The following is a 16,697-nucleotide window of genomic DNA, read 5'->3' on the forward strand; positions in this document are numbered from 1 at the left end:
CATCCATCCATCCATCCATCCACTCATCCATCCATCCATCCACTCATCCATCCATCCATCCACTCATCCATCCATCCACCCACTCATTCATCCATCCATCGGGTGCTGGCAGGTAATCTGGCAGACTCCAGCTAGAATTCTTCATTTAAGCAGAGGCAGGCAAGAATAGCCTCTGAGGATATGAATACGTTGGGATATCTACTTAAAGACATTTTAGTTCCAATGGCTATAAATTTTTGGTCAGGTGCAGCCAGGACCCCAGGGCCACAGGGAGTCCAGGAACCCGGTCACACTGGACAGAAGAACATAGGACACTTACGGTCGAGTCCATTCAAGTAGCGCATGCGGATCTCACAGTGGCCCCAGACGGCGCTCACTACAGGATACAGTTTTTTGCCCTTGAGTCCTCGAAAAGCCACTCCCATGTACTGTCCATCCACAATGAAGCTCAGAGTCCCATCATCCATGTCCAGGGCCACGAGGAACGAGTCAGGGACAATAAATGTCTCATCCGGCTCCAAAAAGGCCGGGTATGTTTTGCTCGGTTGGTTTTTGCCATCGTGGTAGAGCCGGTTGCGCCCCAAGTCCCAGCCCCAAGACTCGTGGTTATTCCCCACGAGGGTTGTGTACCCGACGGAGTGCAGGGGGGCGTCTGCTGTCGCCACCCCCACCACAGCATGTGTGCCCCGCTGCCTCATGGCCCACGTGATCTGCCATACGTGCAGCCCGCGCGTGTACCCGACTTTGCCCCTGATGGCGTCTGTGCTCTGGGCCACCGGATGCCGGTGAAAGATCAGCTTGTCGTCTTCCTTCACAAAGACGTTGAGCGATCGGTCATTGTTGTTCCACGAGTGGAGCAGCTGGACGTCGTAGGACACGGGGGGCATGTCTAGCAGCAGGTCCAGGCGGGTGGGCTTGCAGTAGTCCAGGCTCTGGAGCTCCTGCTTCAGGGGCCGGTACGTGGGGTCCCTCATGTCCACAGTCTTGATCCCTCCGGTGACCTTCTGACCCATGTTCGCCTTTGGTTTCACCTTCGCACTGACTCCCAGGGCAAACTCATCAATCGTGGGGTCTCCCGTCCAGTTTTGTGATGAGGCCCAGACAGAAGTCCCAAGGAAGGTTGGTAGGCGGCCTCTGGCGACTGTGGGGCCCTCAGTGTTGCCTGATGGATGGAAAGAGAAACAGGAGGCCGGGTGAGCAGGGGGTGCGGGAAGAAGGGGAACACGGCAGTTAGGAGTCCAAGGCTGCCCGTGCAGACAGGTCCCAGCAACCCGGCTTCTGGGCTCCCGGCACACCCAACGCGGGGCAGGCTGCAGCCGTGGCTCTGTCCCTGAGCTACACTGTTAGGAAGGAGGCAGCATGGAGAGGTGGGCTTGGGAGCCGGGCATCATGCTCGATGGTGTTGGCGGCACGACACTCACCAGATACCTAACCACGGTTTCCCAGGGCAGAAGGCCAGCTGGCCTGGATCCTCAATCAGCCTTGAGGCAGTGGGTATCCTCCTTGGTCAAAGCAAGGGGAAGCTTATTCCCCTTGCCTGTGGTCTGGGGGGAAAGTGAAGCCGTAAGAGGCAGCAGAAGCGGCCAGGCCTCATTTCCCTGCCCCTCTTCTTTTCTAGCACAGCTGCTTCCGGGGGTTCATGCTAGGGAAGGGGACTCCGGTGCAGGTGGAAAGCTCACTTGGGGGTCTGCATGTGCACTCAGCTGGGAGGCCCTAGGGGGCTCCTGGCTGGCTGGTCCCCGAGGCTGCAGTGACCTCTCCAGCAAGTCCTATGTCCCTCCTGGGCCAGGGCCACCAGTGACACTCTTCTTATGGCCCCTGGTCAGGTGAGAACAGAGGCTCTGACCCCACCCCACCCCCGCCGTCAAGTAGTTCTGGACCAACACTTAAAGGACTGACACTTTTCCCTACCCACACCCCTCAACCAGCAGCCAACATTTGGCCCCTCGGGTCCCAACGGCCCATCTGGGGAAGAAATCTGACTCCAAGAGCCCTTGTTCCCACTCTGACTTCACCATCACTTGGCTCCTCAAAGGTCAGGGTCATGGGTTTGGAGGGGAGATTTCACTGCATCTGTCCCAGTGTCTCCATTAGCAGTGCCAAGGATGAGGGTCTGAAATGTGGGGCCAACTGACCACCCCCGCCATTCCCATCCTCAGTGTCCAGCCTTGGATAAGGGAAAAGAACATGCCATTTGGGTTTCCTGAGCCTCACTGAAGAAAAGCTTCTTTCTGCCATCACAAACCTCCTTGGCCTGTGGAAGGGACTCTTGGCTGCCTGGTTTGGGGGAGGGGCTCCTGCGACCGACCAGACAAGGGAGAAGGCAGGCTCCTGGCTAAGTAAATGTCCCTGAATGAGCACATGGAGGAGCCTGGGCGAGAAGCCATGGGTGCCTGGCTGCTGGGAAAAGCATCACGGGGGTCCCTGGTTCCAAGGAGCACTGCGGTGCCTGGGATGAAGACGGTCCAAAGGAACCCGCTGTGGGGGGGGGGTGCTGTGGGACTCCCTTCTGCAGGTGGCAGGGAGAGAGTACCCGCTGGGAGGGGAGGGAGAGCTGTGCAGGGGAATCTGGGAGAGGGGGGCCAGTGGGGCCAAGGGGGAGGGAGGGATCAGCAACAGGCTTGCTGTCTCTGGTTGTCCGTCTTCTTAGCCGACCCCAAGCTGCCTCCCTCCGCTGGGACCACATCTCCAGGGCGGCCAGGCCTCTAGGAGGTTGGCTTTTGGCAGGATAAAGGTCCCCGTGTGGGAAGACTTGATTGCAACCCCCACCCCCAACTTCATTGAGCACATCAAGCTTCTCGTCTTCCCCTTTCTGCTGTGGAATGGAAGGCTCACTCACTCCCTGAGGCATGGTCATTTCTTCAGAGACAGGTTAGGACATCTTGTGTCAAATGTATGCAAAGCTGGTATCGTGCAGAGATGTCCCTCTGCAGCTAGAGGACCACCCGGGTTCTGGAAAGTTCTGTGGATATCACGACTTTACGTCCTGGATCCCCCAGGACAATCCCAATTTCAAGCCTTCAGGCCCATTGACTCCTGAGAGCCTTCAAAACCTCCAGGACTTGCCTGTGGCCCTGCAGAGGGGGCACCCCATGGCTTTGGCACCTGCTTGCCAGGCTGTGTGGGGGTGGAGAGCTGGGGTTTTGGGGTACAAACGTGGTCCTCGTAACTACAGAGACTGGGGGCCGCCTGGCTACAGCCTTCCCTGACTTCTGTCTACCGTGCCTCCCCAGACTCCATTCGAGTCTCCTCCTGAGGTGGTCAGGGGCAGTTCTCAAAGTCAGAAGCACCCATATCCATCTCTGCCTGGACGCCTCACTCTGGCTGGTACCCAGCGACCTCTCCGTGCAGGACCCTGTGGGGAGCTCTCCAGAGGACGAGGAAGGAGCTGACTTCCTAAGACAGCTCATTTTACTGCTTCCTGGAACAAAGAGGCCATTGCCCTTCCGTGGGCTCTATCCCAGCGTCTTGGCACCGGAGATCCCACCCCTACCCTGGGCATAGGTGTGGAGCGTGGAGAAGGCTGGGGGTTGGGGGAGACACTGGGCAGGCAGGACATGTGCGAGAGGGGGGTGATGGGGAGAAGCCATCCAAGGGGGAAGGTCCTTTCTGGCCCCTGGACCACATGGCCTTGACCAGCGGGAGGCCCTGGGAGGAAGGGAGACAGGTAAAAGTGTGGGCAGCCCCGTGAGAAGCTCCTGCGCAAGGGCATCCCAGAGCCTGGCCAGGGGCTGTGGCCCACCCACTCTGCTGCTTCTGGGCCATCCTGCCTTCAGAGTCATCCCCACGTGGTCATCCACCATAGCAACCCTGGAGCCACTCTCGATTCACCTGTCGCCTGCCTGTTCCCCGCCCTACGTCCAGACTACGGTCAAAGCTGACACTTCCTTCTCGTAGACCTCCTGCTACCCATACCTAGCCACCTCCTTGCCATGCAAGGCCACCGAAGCCAGCCAGCTGCCCCTCCCCTCCCTTCTCTTTTCACATGTGGCCGCAGAGCTTCACGCTGCGGTAGGTCTCCTGGAGCTCCGCTAGCCCTGTCTTGGGGATGGCCTATAGGGTTCTTCCCCTGCATTTGCACCTCCCTACTTTGCTCTCCTCCACCAGCACTGCTCCTGGGGCTTCTAGTCCTGGGAGGAAACCCGCTCACTGAAACAGTGCCTCGGGCCGCTGCCTAGGACTCTGCCTGAGCTTTCTCGAGGCTCTGTCTGGCCCTCCATTAAGATGGGTGCCCCATGCTTCCGAAGGCTCAGCCGAGACAGTGTTCCAGAGAGGACCTAGGACGGCTGGCATTTTCCCTTTGGTTTTGTTTTTGATTTTTATTTTCTAGGCTCTGTTCTGTACACTGAACAGAGATCACTGTTATCCATCTTCCCGGTCACTGCACTTGGCCCTATGATGGACGCTGTCTTTGAGCCAAGACCCATGTGTCTGAGCAGAACAAATTTAAAGTCCCTTCCAAGCCAGGGGTTGGCAAACGTGTTCTGTCAGGGGCCAGACAGTAAATATTCTAGGCTTTCCCGATAATACAGAAATGAATGGGCATGGCTATATTCCAACAAAACTTTACAAAAAACAGACAGTGGGCCAGATTTGGCCCAGGGGCCATAGTTTGCTGACCCCTGTTCTAAACCCAGGCAAATCGGCCGACACGATCTCCAAAATGCCTGGACATGTTGCGCCACCCCCCAGGTGTGGAGTCACAGAAGCACTGGTTCGGCCTGTGCAGCTCCTGTCAACATGGCCAAGGAGAGAGTCCCCAGTGGGTACCGAACCTCAGGGAGGCACCGGAAGCAGCAGCACAGGCCCCAGCTCTGGGACCAGTCCCCTCTCTTGCCTTCTGAGAGGCAAATGCACAGGTCCAGGCCTTTCGCGGCCTAGGGTTGCCCTGGGAGTGTCAGGGCCTGGGATGGCTCAGTAGGTCCTTAGTGGGTCTCCACGAATTGAGAGGACCCAGGCCTTGTCCCTCCGGGAGAAACAAAGCTGCAGGGGGTGTGGCCATGGAGTGGCCTAGAACAGGAGAGATGGAGGACAGAGACGGCCCTGCCGCCGCCCCCACCTCCTACCGCTCACACGCAGCCACACGCACCCTCAGAGCCCCGGCAGCTGCAGCATCGGGGCTGACGGGCAGGGGAGGGTGTGCAAGTCCAGGCGGGGCCGGGCTGCAGCTCTCTTATTCTCTCTGCGGGAGCTCCGTTCCGAAGGCTCATACACGCATCAGCCGCGGGGCCCCCAAGGCCACATCCCCCTGGTCCTGCTCACGGCCGTCCCAAGCCAGCCCTCAAGACAAATTCCGGGTGGGCACCCCTCCCGCCCCGCCAATCTCTGATTGCCCAAATAATACACTGTTCCCACTGTCCTCAGTCCCTGGTGCTTCCCAAAGACCAAAGTCACACCTGGAGCAGGAGTGAAAAGGACTCCAGTGTGACCGAGGCTGGGGGGGGGCCGGGGGGAGGCAGGGATTTGCCGACTGGGTGGGTGGGTGGATCGTTGTCCTGCTCAGCAAACACAAAGGCAGCAGGAGTAAGAATGCATTATAAACACACACACACACAGACACACACACACAGACACACACACACACCTGTGTGCGCAGGCACTGAAGTGGAAGCAAAGTAAAGTATGTTCAAAGAAGCTCTGACTGTAGGACTATTCTTCTTGCATGTTACGGGGAGTCGACACATCATTCTGGGTCGGGAGCTCCCAGCAACATTCTTCTACAGGTAAAATCAGATTAAAGACCAAAAAGGGTCCAAGGAGAAAAAGAACCATAAAAGGGTGTATTGAAAGGGCCCGAGAGAAAGGACACCTGACAACTGTCCGAGAGCGTGCAAGTCCTAACATAGAACTGCGCCTTGTTTGGGGTCAAGTTCTAGAGCCGGTGCTGGCGCGGGGCTCTGTGCGGTCAAAGTCGCCCTCAGTGGTTCTGGAAAGGCTGCTGGGACGGCTTGCTCACCTGGAGTGGCAGGCAAGCTGCAGTCATCTGCCCCTGGGGAGGAGCGGCTGGGCTGGGCTCACTGAGGCTGAGCGTGCTCCCGAGGCTCCACGCTTCACGCTCCACCTTCCCCTGCTCCCCTGCTCCCCGCTCAGCCGGGTCCCTCCTCCCACTCATGCCCACCCCAAGCCTGGCACAGCACTGGCCCCCCGTACCACAGGGATAGAGAGGAGGACCCGCCCCAGCATCAAAGCCAAGCACACGGTTGTGAGCGTGTGTCTCCAGCACTGGAGGGCTGGGGGGGCGGGGCACACGGTGCAAGGGAAGCGGGACTCACAGCCACAGGGCGGGGACACGTGCACTTCACACCCTGGCCCTGTAAACGGACTTGTTTTACCCTGAAGAGGGACCCAGAGGGACATGAACAAACACACTCTAGAAGCTTTAAGATTTTGCATTTACTCACAATCATGTGGGTGGGTAAGATTAAAAGCTCTGGGACTAGGGATGGGGGGTTGGGGGCGGGGGACTCAGCGGGGGTGTCTACTGTAAGTGCTATGGTTTGACTCGGTGGGACCCCTTTCCCTCCCCTGAACACCCCTTACCTCTCCCTCACTAATGCCGCATATGCATCATCTTCGAGGGGTCAAAAGTCAGTTCATGGATCACTGCAAAAGGGGATGCCTCTCAGACCCTCTACTGGGCAAAAGCATCCCACCTAGTGTACCCTGCAGCCGCCATGGGATGGGGTGGCCTGTGGCTCCAGGACCCATCAGAGCCACCTGTCCATAATGGAATTCCAGGTGGACCCCTGGGCTCAAAGTAGTTGAGCTTCCCAAAACCTCCCGCTCCCACTGCTGCTAGAGAGAGCAGGTTGTCGGATGTGCTGTGCTCTCCTCTCTCTCCCTGAGTCACAGACTCAAGGGATGCTGGCAGAGTACCAGCCATGAGAGGGGACAGGGAGCCATGTGGGATGCAGAGGGCTAAAAAGGTTGGGGGAAATCTCGAGAGAATGTGGGGGAATGCCACTCACGCACAGGTGTGGGGGTGTGTCCCAGACGGGCCATGTGGCAACCCCCAGCCAGGTGTAAAACACTCAGCAATCCCCCATCAGGATCTTGTCTAGGAAACCCAAGAGCCCTGCACAGGGACGCGCTCACTGCCCTATGACCCCACAGCCCTGGAGAGAAGGAGAGAGCCCCTCAGACTGCTGACTTAAAAATGTAACGTGATGCTGTTACATTTTAAGAAAGCAAATTGGAGAACAATATGCAGAACGTGATCCCATTTCTGTAAGAACAATTTAAGAAGATTCTCTCTGTGCGCATGTACGTCTATAGGCATAGAGGAAGGTCTAAATGAATGAACGTCAAACCTTTCACAATGGTTAACCCTGGAGGGTGGGGTGGGAGGAAAGATGCATTCACTTTAAACGTGTTTTTTTTGTTTGTTTGTTTGTTTTTTTTTTAAGGAGGCTCCACACCCAGCATGGAGCCCAATGTGGGGCTTGAACTCATGACCCTGAGATCAAGACCTGAGCTGAGATCAAGAGCCAGACACTTAACCGACAGAGCCACCCAGGGGACCCGACTTTGAACGTTTTTTGAATTGAATTTTTTTAAACGCATGTCTTACTTTGGTCATGAAATGATTTTTAAGCACACACCAAAAAGAATAAAGACTGAAAAAATACTGACTTTACACTTCCACAAACAAGCTGTTCCCAAAGTAATTCCTAAAGGCTCTCCACTCGTGTCACTTCTTCTCAAGCAAGCACAGGATAAATGTTTGATTCACCCGGGAAGATAGGAAGGATCCAGAGTCGGCAGGAAGGCATTTAAGATAAAGGATGAGAATCCCTCAGTGCAGCCCTGGGGCCATCCCAAAGAGAGACATTATTTCTATAATGATTTCTCCCAAGACATCCAATTGCATTGTTTCTAAGTCACAATTTTATTTTGCCCTGTAAAAAATAGGGTAGCTACGGTCTCTGCTGACCCCAAACAAGATCAGAACTGCTGTGTTCCAAGCCCTGAAACCCACGGTGGCTGTACAGCGGTTCTGTGCTCGGTGAAGGTCAGGCGCGGAAGGAGGACCTCAGTGGGCAGGGACTGGGGAGGGGCAAGCATTTCAACCCTTGATGCCGACAGGACAGCAAGCTCAGCACCGGCCTGCGACACTATGCTAGCCCTTCAGTTAAAGCCATTTTCCATAAAAGCACTTTGGGATCCACCGACCCTGGAGCCCACCTCTACTCAAAAGTATCCTTTTGTTTTGTTGTTTAAGAAAAAGTCTGTCGAAAGGGCAGTCCTCTCTGACGGAGACACACCCAAGGTGACCGGTGGCGGATGGATGTGGTGGGGAGGGGCGGGCACACGCTGAGGTGGGCCACCGGAGAGTGGCAGACACACACTCACCTCCTTTTAGCTCCAGTGCGTGTCCGATTGACCCCAGAACAGTAAAACCATTGTTTTGACCCAAGATGGGGAAAGAATGAAATTCAGGATGTGGAACAAGGTGACCTATTTATAAAGCCTCCTTTCACCTGAAGATCAAATAAACTCCCTCCCTCCGCCTCCCCACCTCACACATCGGTGGTTGCAGCCCAGAATTTTGCAAGAGAAGCATGCCCGGAGCAGTCTGTTATTATATCAGAATACAACCGCCGCAGCCTGGCTGAGTGGCCGCCCCGCTCTGCCTGCTAATTGGGGTTTCGGGCTCCTGGGAGCCAGGACTCGGGAACATGCTTTGGTCGGGGGCGTGCTCGGGGCGTGGAAGATGGTGCCACCGCCTAGCAGGACGCGTCCCCCACCCCATCCCATCTGCCCGCTTGAGGAGAGATGCCTGGGGACACCCAGGGGGGCTGTGTTCCTCTCAAACAGGGATATCAAAGTAAGTCTCTGCCCCTGGAACCGACCAAAAGTATCGGTCCCTTCTGGGAAGTTCTGACAAGTGATTTTGAAGAGAAAATCCCGCACGGTCCAGAGCTCTAGCCTCTGACCTCAAAAGACCAAGAATGCACCTGCTGTAAACACCTACGGAAGGACCCAAATTACTCACGGCACTTTCAGAAAGGGCGCAAATCAGTTGAACCTTGCCCCTGGGAAATCAGCCTTACATTCATACAGAGACTAAAAATTAAAATAAAGACTCACGGCTGCAGCCCCAGGCAAGAGTGTGACGACAACTACCTGTCCCTCGTTCGGATGAGAAGCCCTGTTCTGGGAGGGCCCTCAGTGACACACAGTGACCCACGGACACCTAGCCAGAAGTTTACCGAGATGAGCCTACACTGGGGGCTGGGAGTCCATCAAACTGGGCCTGCCTGGTACCCCAGAGACAGGGAGCAGGGAGGCAGGGCAAAGAGCTGCACTCAGCCAGCTCCACCAGGACGGCCCACGGGAGCCCAGCGGAAAGGCTCGGGCACGCCGGGCCCTTCTTGCCCCCACCTGGCTGGGGACAGAAGCCGGTGAGCCCTGGGGGGACTGGGTGGCCTCAGCAGGGAAGCCTCTCCTCCCTGAGGCAGGTGCCCAGAGGAGCCTCCACAGGGAAGCCCTGGCGTGCCTACAAGACACTCGCTGGCCCGCTCGCTCCAGAGCCCACTGGCCTGGAGTCATTCCCCCTGCCACCTGCCTCCATCAGGGAGGCCCCAGGAACAGAAGTCTGACCAAGCCCAGGCTTTCGGGCCCGGAGGCCTGCATGGGAGCGGGTTACACTCTGGCCTCCTCTGGTGGGATGGGCCAGTTGGGAAAGGTCACCTCTGGGAGTGATCCCTTGAGACTTGATGGGCTGGCCGCCGGGGGCGTTAGAAGGCCCGTCTGCCTATCCCACCCTGCAGATCCAGGTGATGCTCTCAAACTCGCCGGAGGTGGAGAAGGAGAGGAAAGGCAGTACTCGGGATTTCAGTGTGGAAAGAGAAGCTGAAGCGCTCGACATGGCATTGGGCACACACAGTAGGTGCTTAAGACACGCTGCTCCCTGCCTTCTCCGGCCCCCTTTTAACACCAGGGGACACAGATGGAATCTTGAATGTCTAGTGCAGAAGAGCAGTGAGGGAATACCACGGCAGGCCCCAGTTATGGCCTTAAAGGGTGGCCCGAGGAGCCCAGCCCCACAGAGGGGGTGCCTTGGGAGCGGCCAGACGGGCAGGCATCCTCCCCGACGCTGCAGGAAGAAGGTGGGGAGGCAGGAAGCCCCACGTGAGGATGAACAACCTCAAAGACTGCAAAAGAAATCATGTGAGCTCCTTAGGTCGAGAGCAGGGGCAGAAGTCCCAAGAACTTTCTCCAGGAGGAAGAGGCTGTGGGGATGTTCTCCGATGATTACGCTCACGGGAGTAGTTCTCAAAGGGGGCAGTCCCCGGACCGGGAGGCCAGCATCACCTGCTGGAGAAGCAAATGCTTGGGCCCCCGCCCCTGACCCACTGAATCAAACTCTGGGGGTGGGGCCCAGCGGTCTACATTCCAATGAGCCCTCTGCGAGATTAGGAAGCTGCGGGTTCAAAGGCATTACAGTTCAACATTCTGGAATCTCGAATCCATATGAAAGAAGAACGGCCGGGCTCGGATTTACAGCGACAATTTTTTAAGAACTGCTTGTTCTATCTTGATTTGAAATATTTCAAATGTTATGCAGGCTCGTAAGAAATCGCAATCCAGAAACGTATAAAGTAGAAATTAAAGTGTCCCCCTCCTGCCGGGGGCAGTCCACTTAGAGCAAAGGATCACACCCACATACCACTCCCCAGTTTGCTTTTTTCAAGTCATAATAGATTAGCTCCTGTGTCCATTTCATGTGTTAGGAGCCACATATTGTTCATTATGACCGTCTCTGTCCCTGGTCTGTAGAGACGAACGTGGAGGTTGCTTGTAGCAATGGTCCTGTGTGGGGTTAGGGATCTCCCACAGCAGGGTGGTCTTGAAGTAGCTTCCTCTCATGAGTTCGCGGCCCCCTCCTCCCTCATCACTCTCAAAGTCTCAGACCTCAGAGCCCCCATCCCGCTGTCCATTTTTAGTAGAAGAAGATCAAATGTCAAAGCAACCTCCCACCGGGCTTCCTGGTGTCTGAACGGGCCCTGGGGGCTGAAAGGTGCTCAGATTTCTGCGCGGCTAGCCAGACTGAAGGCTTGTCACCTGGACCTCAACTGGACTGCAGCCAAGGAACTTGGAAAGGAATCAGGCCTTGTGTCTCCTAGTGCAACCTAAGCACCATTCCCTGCGTGCGATTTCACGGAACTGAACAGGATGCTGAGGGAGAGGTAAATCCCCACGCCTCACAGGCCAGCCGACAAAAGGACTTAGCTCTACTTCTAAAGCCACGATGGCTCACGGACTTCCTGTTCTATGTCTCTGGACCTCCTCCTCTTCTCCTGTCCACCGGGAAAGTCCTGAACACCCTGGGCCACCAACTGGACAAGAGGGGTCTCAGCAAGTCCAACGGCAGCGAGTCAATCAATCCTGAACTTCCAGGCTGGTCGAAGGGTCCAGGTGCCAGATCCCCACGGCACCACCTTGCCCCGGGGGGAGGGGGGGTAAGGCAAGGAGGCAGGAAGCGGCCTCCCCAGCTGGGGCTGCTAGGGAGTAAGCACTACGCAGTCGTCAAAGATGCTGGCTGGAAGGACCACTGCAGGGGGAGGGGCAAGGAAAAAGGCTTGCGATGGCAAGTGAAATGAAGAACACCAACTACATGTGCCCTAAGAGTGAAATCTAGAACATACTCTACAGGCATGCATGGGAAAAGGGAAGAAAAGGAACCCAGAAAACTGAAAATGTGTCTGTGTTTCGGGTGATGCGCTTATGAATTTCCCTTTCTTTCAAATTTCTTTACTGTTGTTTTATTACTGTAGCAAAAACATACACGGATGAAGCCCCATGCCCATCAGTGGATGAACGGGTAAGCCAACTGTGGATTACACACACAATGGAACATTATTCAGCCATAAAGAAGAATAGAGGACTGACACATGCTACAACCTGGAGGAACCTCAAATGAAATGATGCTGAGTGAAAAGAAACCAGACATAATTAAAGGTCACACGTGGCACGAGCCCACTGATATGATAAAGCCAGAATACGTGACTCCATAGAGACAGAAAGCATATTGGTGGTTGCCAGGGGCCAGGGAAGGTGGGGTGGGGTGGGGTGGGGAGTGGGAGTGATTGCTAACGAGTCAGGGCCTCTTTGCAGGGGGATAAGAATGTTCTGGAACTAGCCAGAGATGGTGGCTGCACAGCATCATGAAAGCACTAAATGCCGCTGAATGGTACTCTTTAAAACCGTTGTTATATTATGCGCATTTCACCTCGACAAACAAAAAAAAGCATACACGGATGGCAAACATCCACCCGTCCAAAATCCACACAGCAGGAGGTGGGCGTGGAAGGGGCTGCAGAGCTGAGGGAGGCCTGGAGCTTGAAGAGGTCTGGCTGATGGAAGGAGGCCTGTTAGCCAGGGCTCCAAGCAGGGACACGGCCAATGACACTCATATGAGGGGAGTAAGGAGTCTTCTAGAGCCGGGCCGCTGGCGCTCAGGGCTCCCTACCCCACCCCCTTTCTTTCCTCCACAAGAAAAAGTGCAGAGCCGCGGTTTGGCACGCCAGCCGCCTGGACCCGGCACCTGTAGATCGAGTTTCTCTGGAGGAATCCGGAGTGCGTGCCTGCATCTCCGCGCCTGCCCCCAAAACGTGGTGGGGGGAGAGGCGGACGGCAGAGGCAGAAGCATCCCGGTCTGAGGATGAGGCCACGGAAGGATCCCCACATCCCGGGGATCACCGCCTGCACACTCCCCGCTTGGGGACCGAGGCAGGATGAGGAGGGCCACGCTAGAGCTCCCAGTCCCCTGCTTTTGCACAGAGCAGGTCAACACCCCGAGGCCACGCCAAGTTGGCAGAGGCCCTGCTTTGCAATACCAGGAAACCGTCCTCGTGGGGCAGATCCTGCTCACACCCTCCATCGAGGACGCTGGTGCCCGCCTGTCAGCTGCAATGCCGCACCGCAGAAGCAGGGCTTTGGCACGGTTGGACCGGACCTGTCGCCACACGAAAACCTGTTCTCATGGGCTGAGTTTCTGGATTCTCGTGAGGATTCTCGCTCACAGACCTGGAGAGACCTAAGCCTCGCGGGCTGGGCGCCCCCCTCTCCCACCGACCCTCTCTGGCCGGACTCACTATGAAAAACATGGGAAGTTGGGGAAAACAGGACCACGCTCAAGGCCTATGTGCATACAGCAGGTGCTTACAAAACATCCGGGTTGCATACTCACCCCATCCCATAAGCACCTGCTGAGCCCTGATGGGGGTGGGGGGGACACGGGCTTCCCAAGACCCTTTCTTTGTTCCCTAGTCCCTGAGGACCCCAACTTTGTGGATAATTCAAAAGTGTGGGCCACACATGGTCGGTGTTTAGGAGAGTGGGAGAGTGTTCAACCGACGTGGGCAGAGAGCATCTTCCCCGGGTGGGAAGTGGTAAGAGTGGGCAAAATCAGCAAGACAGTGGCCTGCAGAAGTGATCCAACCTCAGAGGTGGTCCATACATGTTCAGCTGATGAACAAGTGGAAAACACCCAAGTCCAAATAAGAAGCCTAAGGATCAGCATTCATTCCAAAAATATTTATTAGGCACCTACTATGTACATACAGGTAGAAATCATCGCCTTTGTGGAGCTTAGTCTAGTGGGGGAGATGGATAGCAATCCTTTGAACAATTAATGGAAACTTCGAGGGCAGAGATTTGTATCTGTTGTGTTCACTGTGGCAGCCCCAGGCCTAGAACACTGCCTGGGGCATAGCAGGTGCTCAATAAATAAGTGTTGAATGAATAAATAGCTAATGCAGGGTCAAGTAATATGCGTCAAAGAAAAATAAGGCAGCATAGTGGGGACAGAGCAAGTGATGGGAGCAGGTGGTAAGGGAAGGTTTCTCTGATACCGTGAGATGTGGACAGAGACCTGGATGAAGGAAGGGAGAAAAGCACGCGCCTGCTCCAGAGGAAGAGCATTCTGGGCAGAGGGAACAGGAGGTGCAAAGGCCCTGAGGTAGAAGCACGCTTGGCATGCTGGGAGAATAACAGAGGGGTCATAGGGCTGGAGAGCAGGGAGGGGAGGCTGTGGAAGGAGGCAGGTAAGAGCTATGCAGAGGGCAGGCACACGGACCTTGAGGGCCAGAGTCAGGACTCTGGATTCTGTTTTCAGTGCGATGAGAAACCAGCAGAGAGCTTTGAGCAGGCAGAGGACCCAGTGTGACTTCTGCTCTAACAGGATCCTTTTAGGCTGCTGTGTTGAGAAGAGGCTGTTGGCAGCAGAGTGGAAGCAAGGAGATGAGCTGAGGTGTCAATGCAAGGATGCAGCTTGAACCTAAGGGTGGGAGAAGCACAGGATCCAGAATGTAACCAAAATGAATGATCACCCAATAGGTGATATTAGGCCTTGTCTAATGAACGGGCTTGTTGAAGAAAGGGCTTGTTTAAAGAAGCTGGTGGTGAGTGAGAACAGAGACCCAGAACCTGGGAAGATGGCGGCTTAACCTACGGACCCACGGACTCCAGCTCTTGTTGTATCTGCCCCCCATGGTGACAGCAGAGCTATCCAGTTACAAAACAGGAGGGCTATCCCGCCAGCTTCCCTGAGCTCTGGTTCTGTGCTTCCCATGTGCCACTTGTAGAGGCGACACAAATCTTTAGCACACTTGACTGTCTTACTCCTTACTGTAGGTGAACAAATTACTCAGGTTTATACCTCATTGTCTTGTGAGTTTGGTAGCTATCTCTAAATGGTATCAAAATTGGAGACACCGGGGGAAAATAATCCAGTTCCTGAATCTACAAAATTTGGGTGGACCACAGTGACCCCAAGGGCCCAGCTGGCTCTCTCTTGGGATTATCATCTGAGTAGCCCCACTGCCTCTATCCAAGACTTCTTGGAAGTGAAACAGGATCAATCAAGGGCAACTTGTTTAGTTGCCTTTGGAGAAGACACAGGCAGTCTGGAGTTGGGCCACTTGGGCTTAAGCTTCAGCTCCACGAGCTGGGAGACCCTGGGCCAGTTCTCTACCCTCTCTGAGCCACAGGTTCCTCCTCCACCAGAATGCAGGGCGGGGGGCGGGGGGGGGGGGGATGACGGCTTAACGTCATGGGTTTGCTTTGAGGATTAAATGAGGGGCCCGTAGAAAGCCTGGCACTTAATAAAGACCCAACACTGGTGATGCATTTGTGATTTAGGGGTTTGAGGAGAAGGAAGGAAGGAAGAGAGGAAGGGAAGCAGGAGGGTTTCTGGGGAGAGCATCTCTGGTAGCTCTCCAGTGGTGGCTGGAGAAGTCTGACCATAACGTGACCACAGAGAAGAGCCGCCTCAGGGTGTCAGTGACTCAGCTCAGCGGCCGCCTCTCCCCATCTCAGGCTCATTAATGAGGGGAGAGGCCTCCTCAGGAAGCCCTCAGGTGCCGATGCTGCAAGGCCAGCAGAGGTCTGCCTCTACAGGACACTCCCCTGGTGCCTCCCCAACATCCCCGGCGGTGCCTGCCCCAGGACGCGGTGGCGGCTGTGGGGTGGGCCTGCGGTGTCCCGGGCTCTGCTGAGGCCAGGTGGCGGTGGCCGGGACACACGCATCTGGAGAAGTTTCTTGGGAAAGCAATTTGGACCTGGGCTGAGTCTATCCCACTTGAGCGAGCAACTTCGATCCAGGCTGAGTCTATCCCACCTATCACATCTGAGAACGCAAGAGGAAGAAAGGGGAAGTCAGAAAAAGGGAAATTGGCCCGACATCCATTTAATGGGCTAGTCCCGGAGGGCAATCAGGGTAGAGGGAAGAAGAAACCAGAATGAATGTGTTTGCTTCTCCAGCAAGCTCGTCAGCACAACTTCGGAAATGTAAGCAAGCCCAGGATTGGCCATCTGGGCTGGGCCCGGTCCCTCTGGTCCTAGGTCCCCATGAGGGCTGCAGGTGCACATCACGTGTGCTCGCCTTGGCAACATCAGCCAGACCGCCTTCAGAAAGGTACTTCCTCTGCAGGTCGGACTTGCCGTAAAACACAACGGGCAGCAGGTTACCTTCACAGGGAAAGGGAGGGCAGAGGACACGCCCCCCATCCCTCAAGGTCACAGCCCCGTGCAGCTCAGACCACAGACCCGAGTGTGGGGACCTCCTCCCCGCTGTGGCCAGCCCCGGGACTGCCTTCCTGGCTGGGCAGCGAGTTTCCACAGCTGGAGGAAGACCACAGCTTTTCTCTCCCGCCGAACACGCTGGATATTTCTAAGGCCGTCCCAAGTTTCCGTTCCCATATCAAGAGCGCCTCTTTTCTGCTGAGGCAGCAGGACCTGCCAACAAAACAAGCGGCCGGGACCCACGTTTTCGTAACACAACGCCTTCCTTTGAAACGCGCTGGAGTGAATCACAGAGGTTTAATAGTATCGGCAGCTGGGCCAGTGGAAGGAATCCGTGTGAAAGGCGGACGGCGCAGCTCGGGCCAGTCCCCACGCGTCCTGCCCGGCCCCCACCCACATTGCCCACCTCTCCTGATTGATGGCACCCCCTCTCCGGGTCCCCCAAACGGAAAACCAGACATGACTGCGGTCCTGGATGCAGAGCCGTCCAACTCCTTCCCCGAGAACACAGCCCCTTCCGGGGCCAGGGAACAGTACCTCCGCGCCCCCCATCTGGTGACGCCTGGAGCTGGCTGCAAATGCAGAGTCCCGGGCCCTCCCCCGGTGCTCTGAGCCCCGGTCCTGGGCGGGCTGTGGAGCGGGCCCTCCCCAAGGCAGAGGCCTGGAGG

At 56.1% G+C, this 16,697-nt stretch overlaps 1 protein-coding gene across 1 annotated transcript in view; it reads right to left on the bottom strand.

Moving 5' to 3' along the window:
- The window catches only part of H6PD (hexose-6-phosphate dehydrogenase/glucose 1-dehydrogenase), a 118,964-nt gene that overhangs the window by 10,968 nt on the left and 91,299 nt on the right, over positions 1-16,697 (bottom strand). The window contains exon 4 of the mRNA XM_073903388.1: positions 320-1,162. Coding sequence (XP_073759489.1) covers positions 320-1,162 — 843 coding nt within the window. The remainder of the gene's footprint in view (positions 1-319; positions 1,163-16,697) is intronic.

This window comes from Callorhinus ursinus, unplaced genomic scaffold, assembly GCF_003265705.2.
Source record: "Callorhinus ursinus isolate GAN/ISIS: 27379988/994484 unplaced genomic scaffold, GSC_fseal_2.0 scaffold18, whole genome shotgun sequence".
Classification (NCBI taxonomy): Eukaryota; Metazoa; Chordata; class Mammalia; order Carnivora; family Otariidae; genus Callorhinus; species Callorhinus ursinus.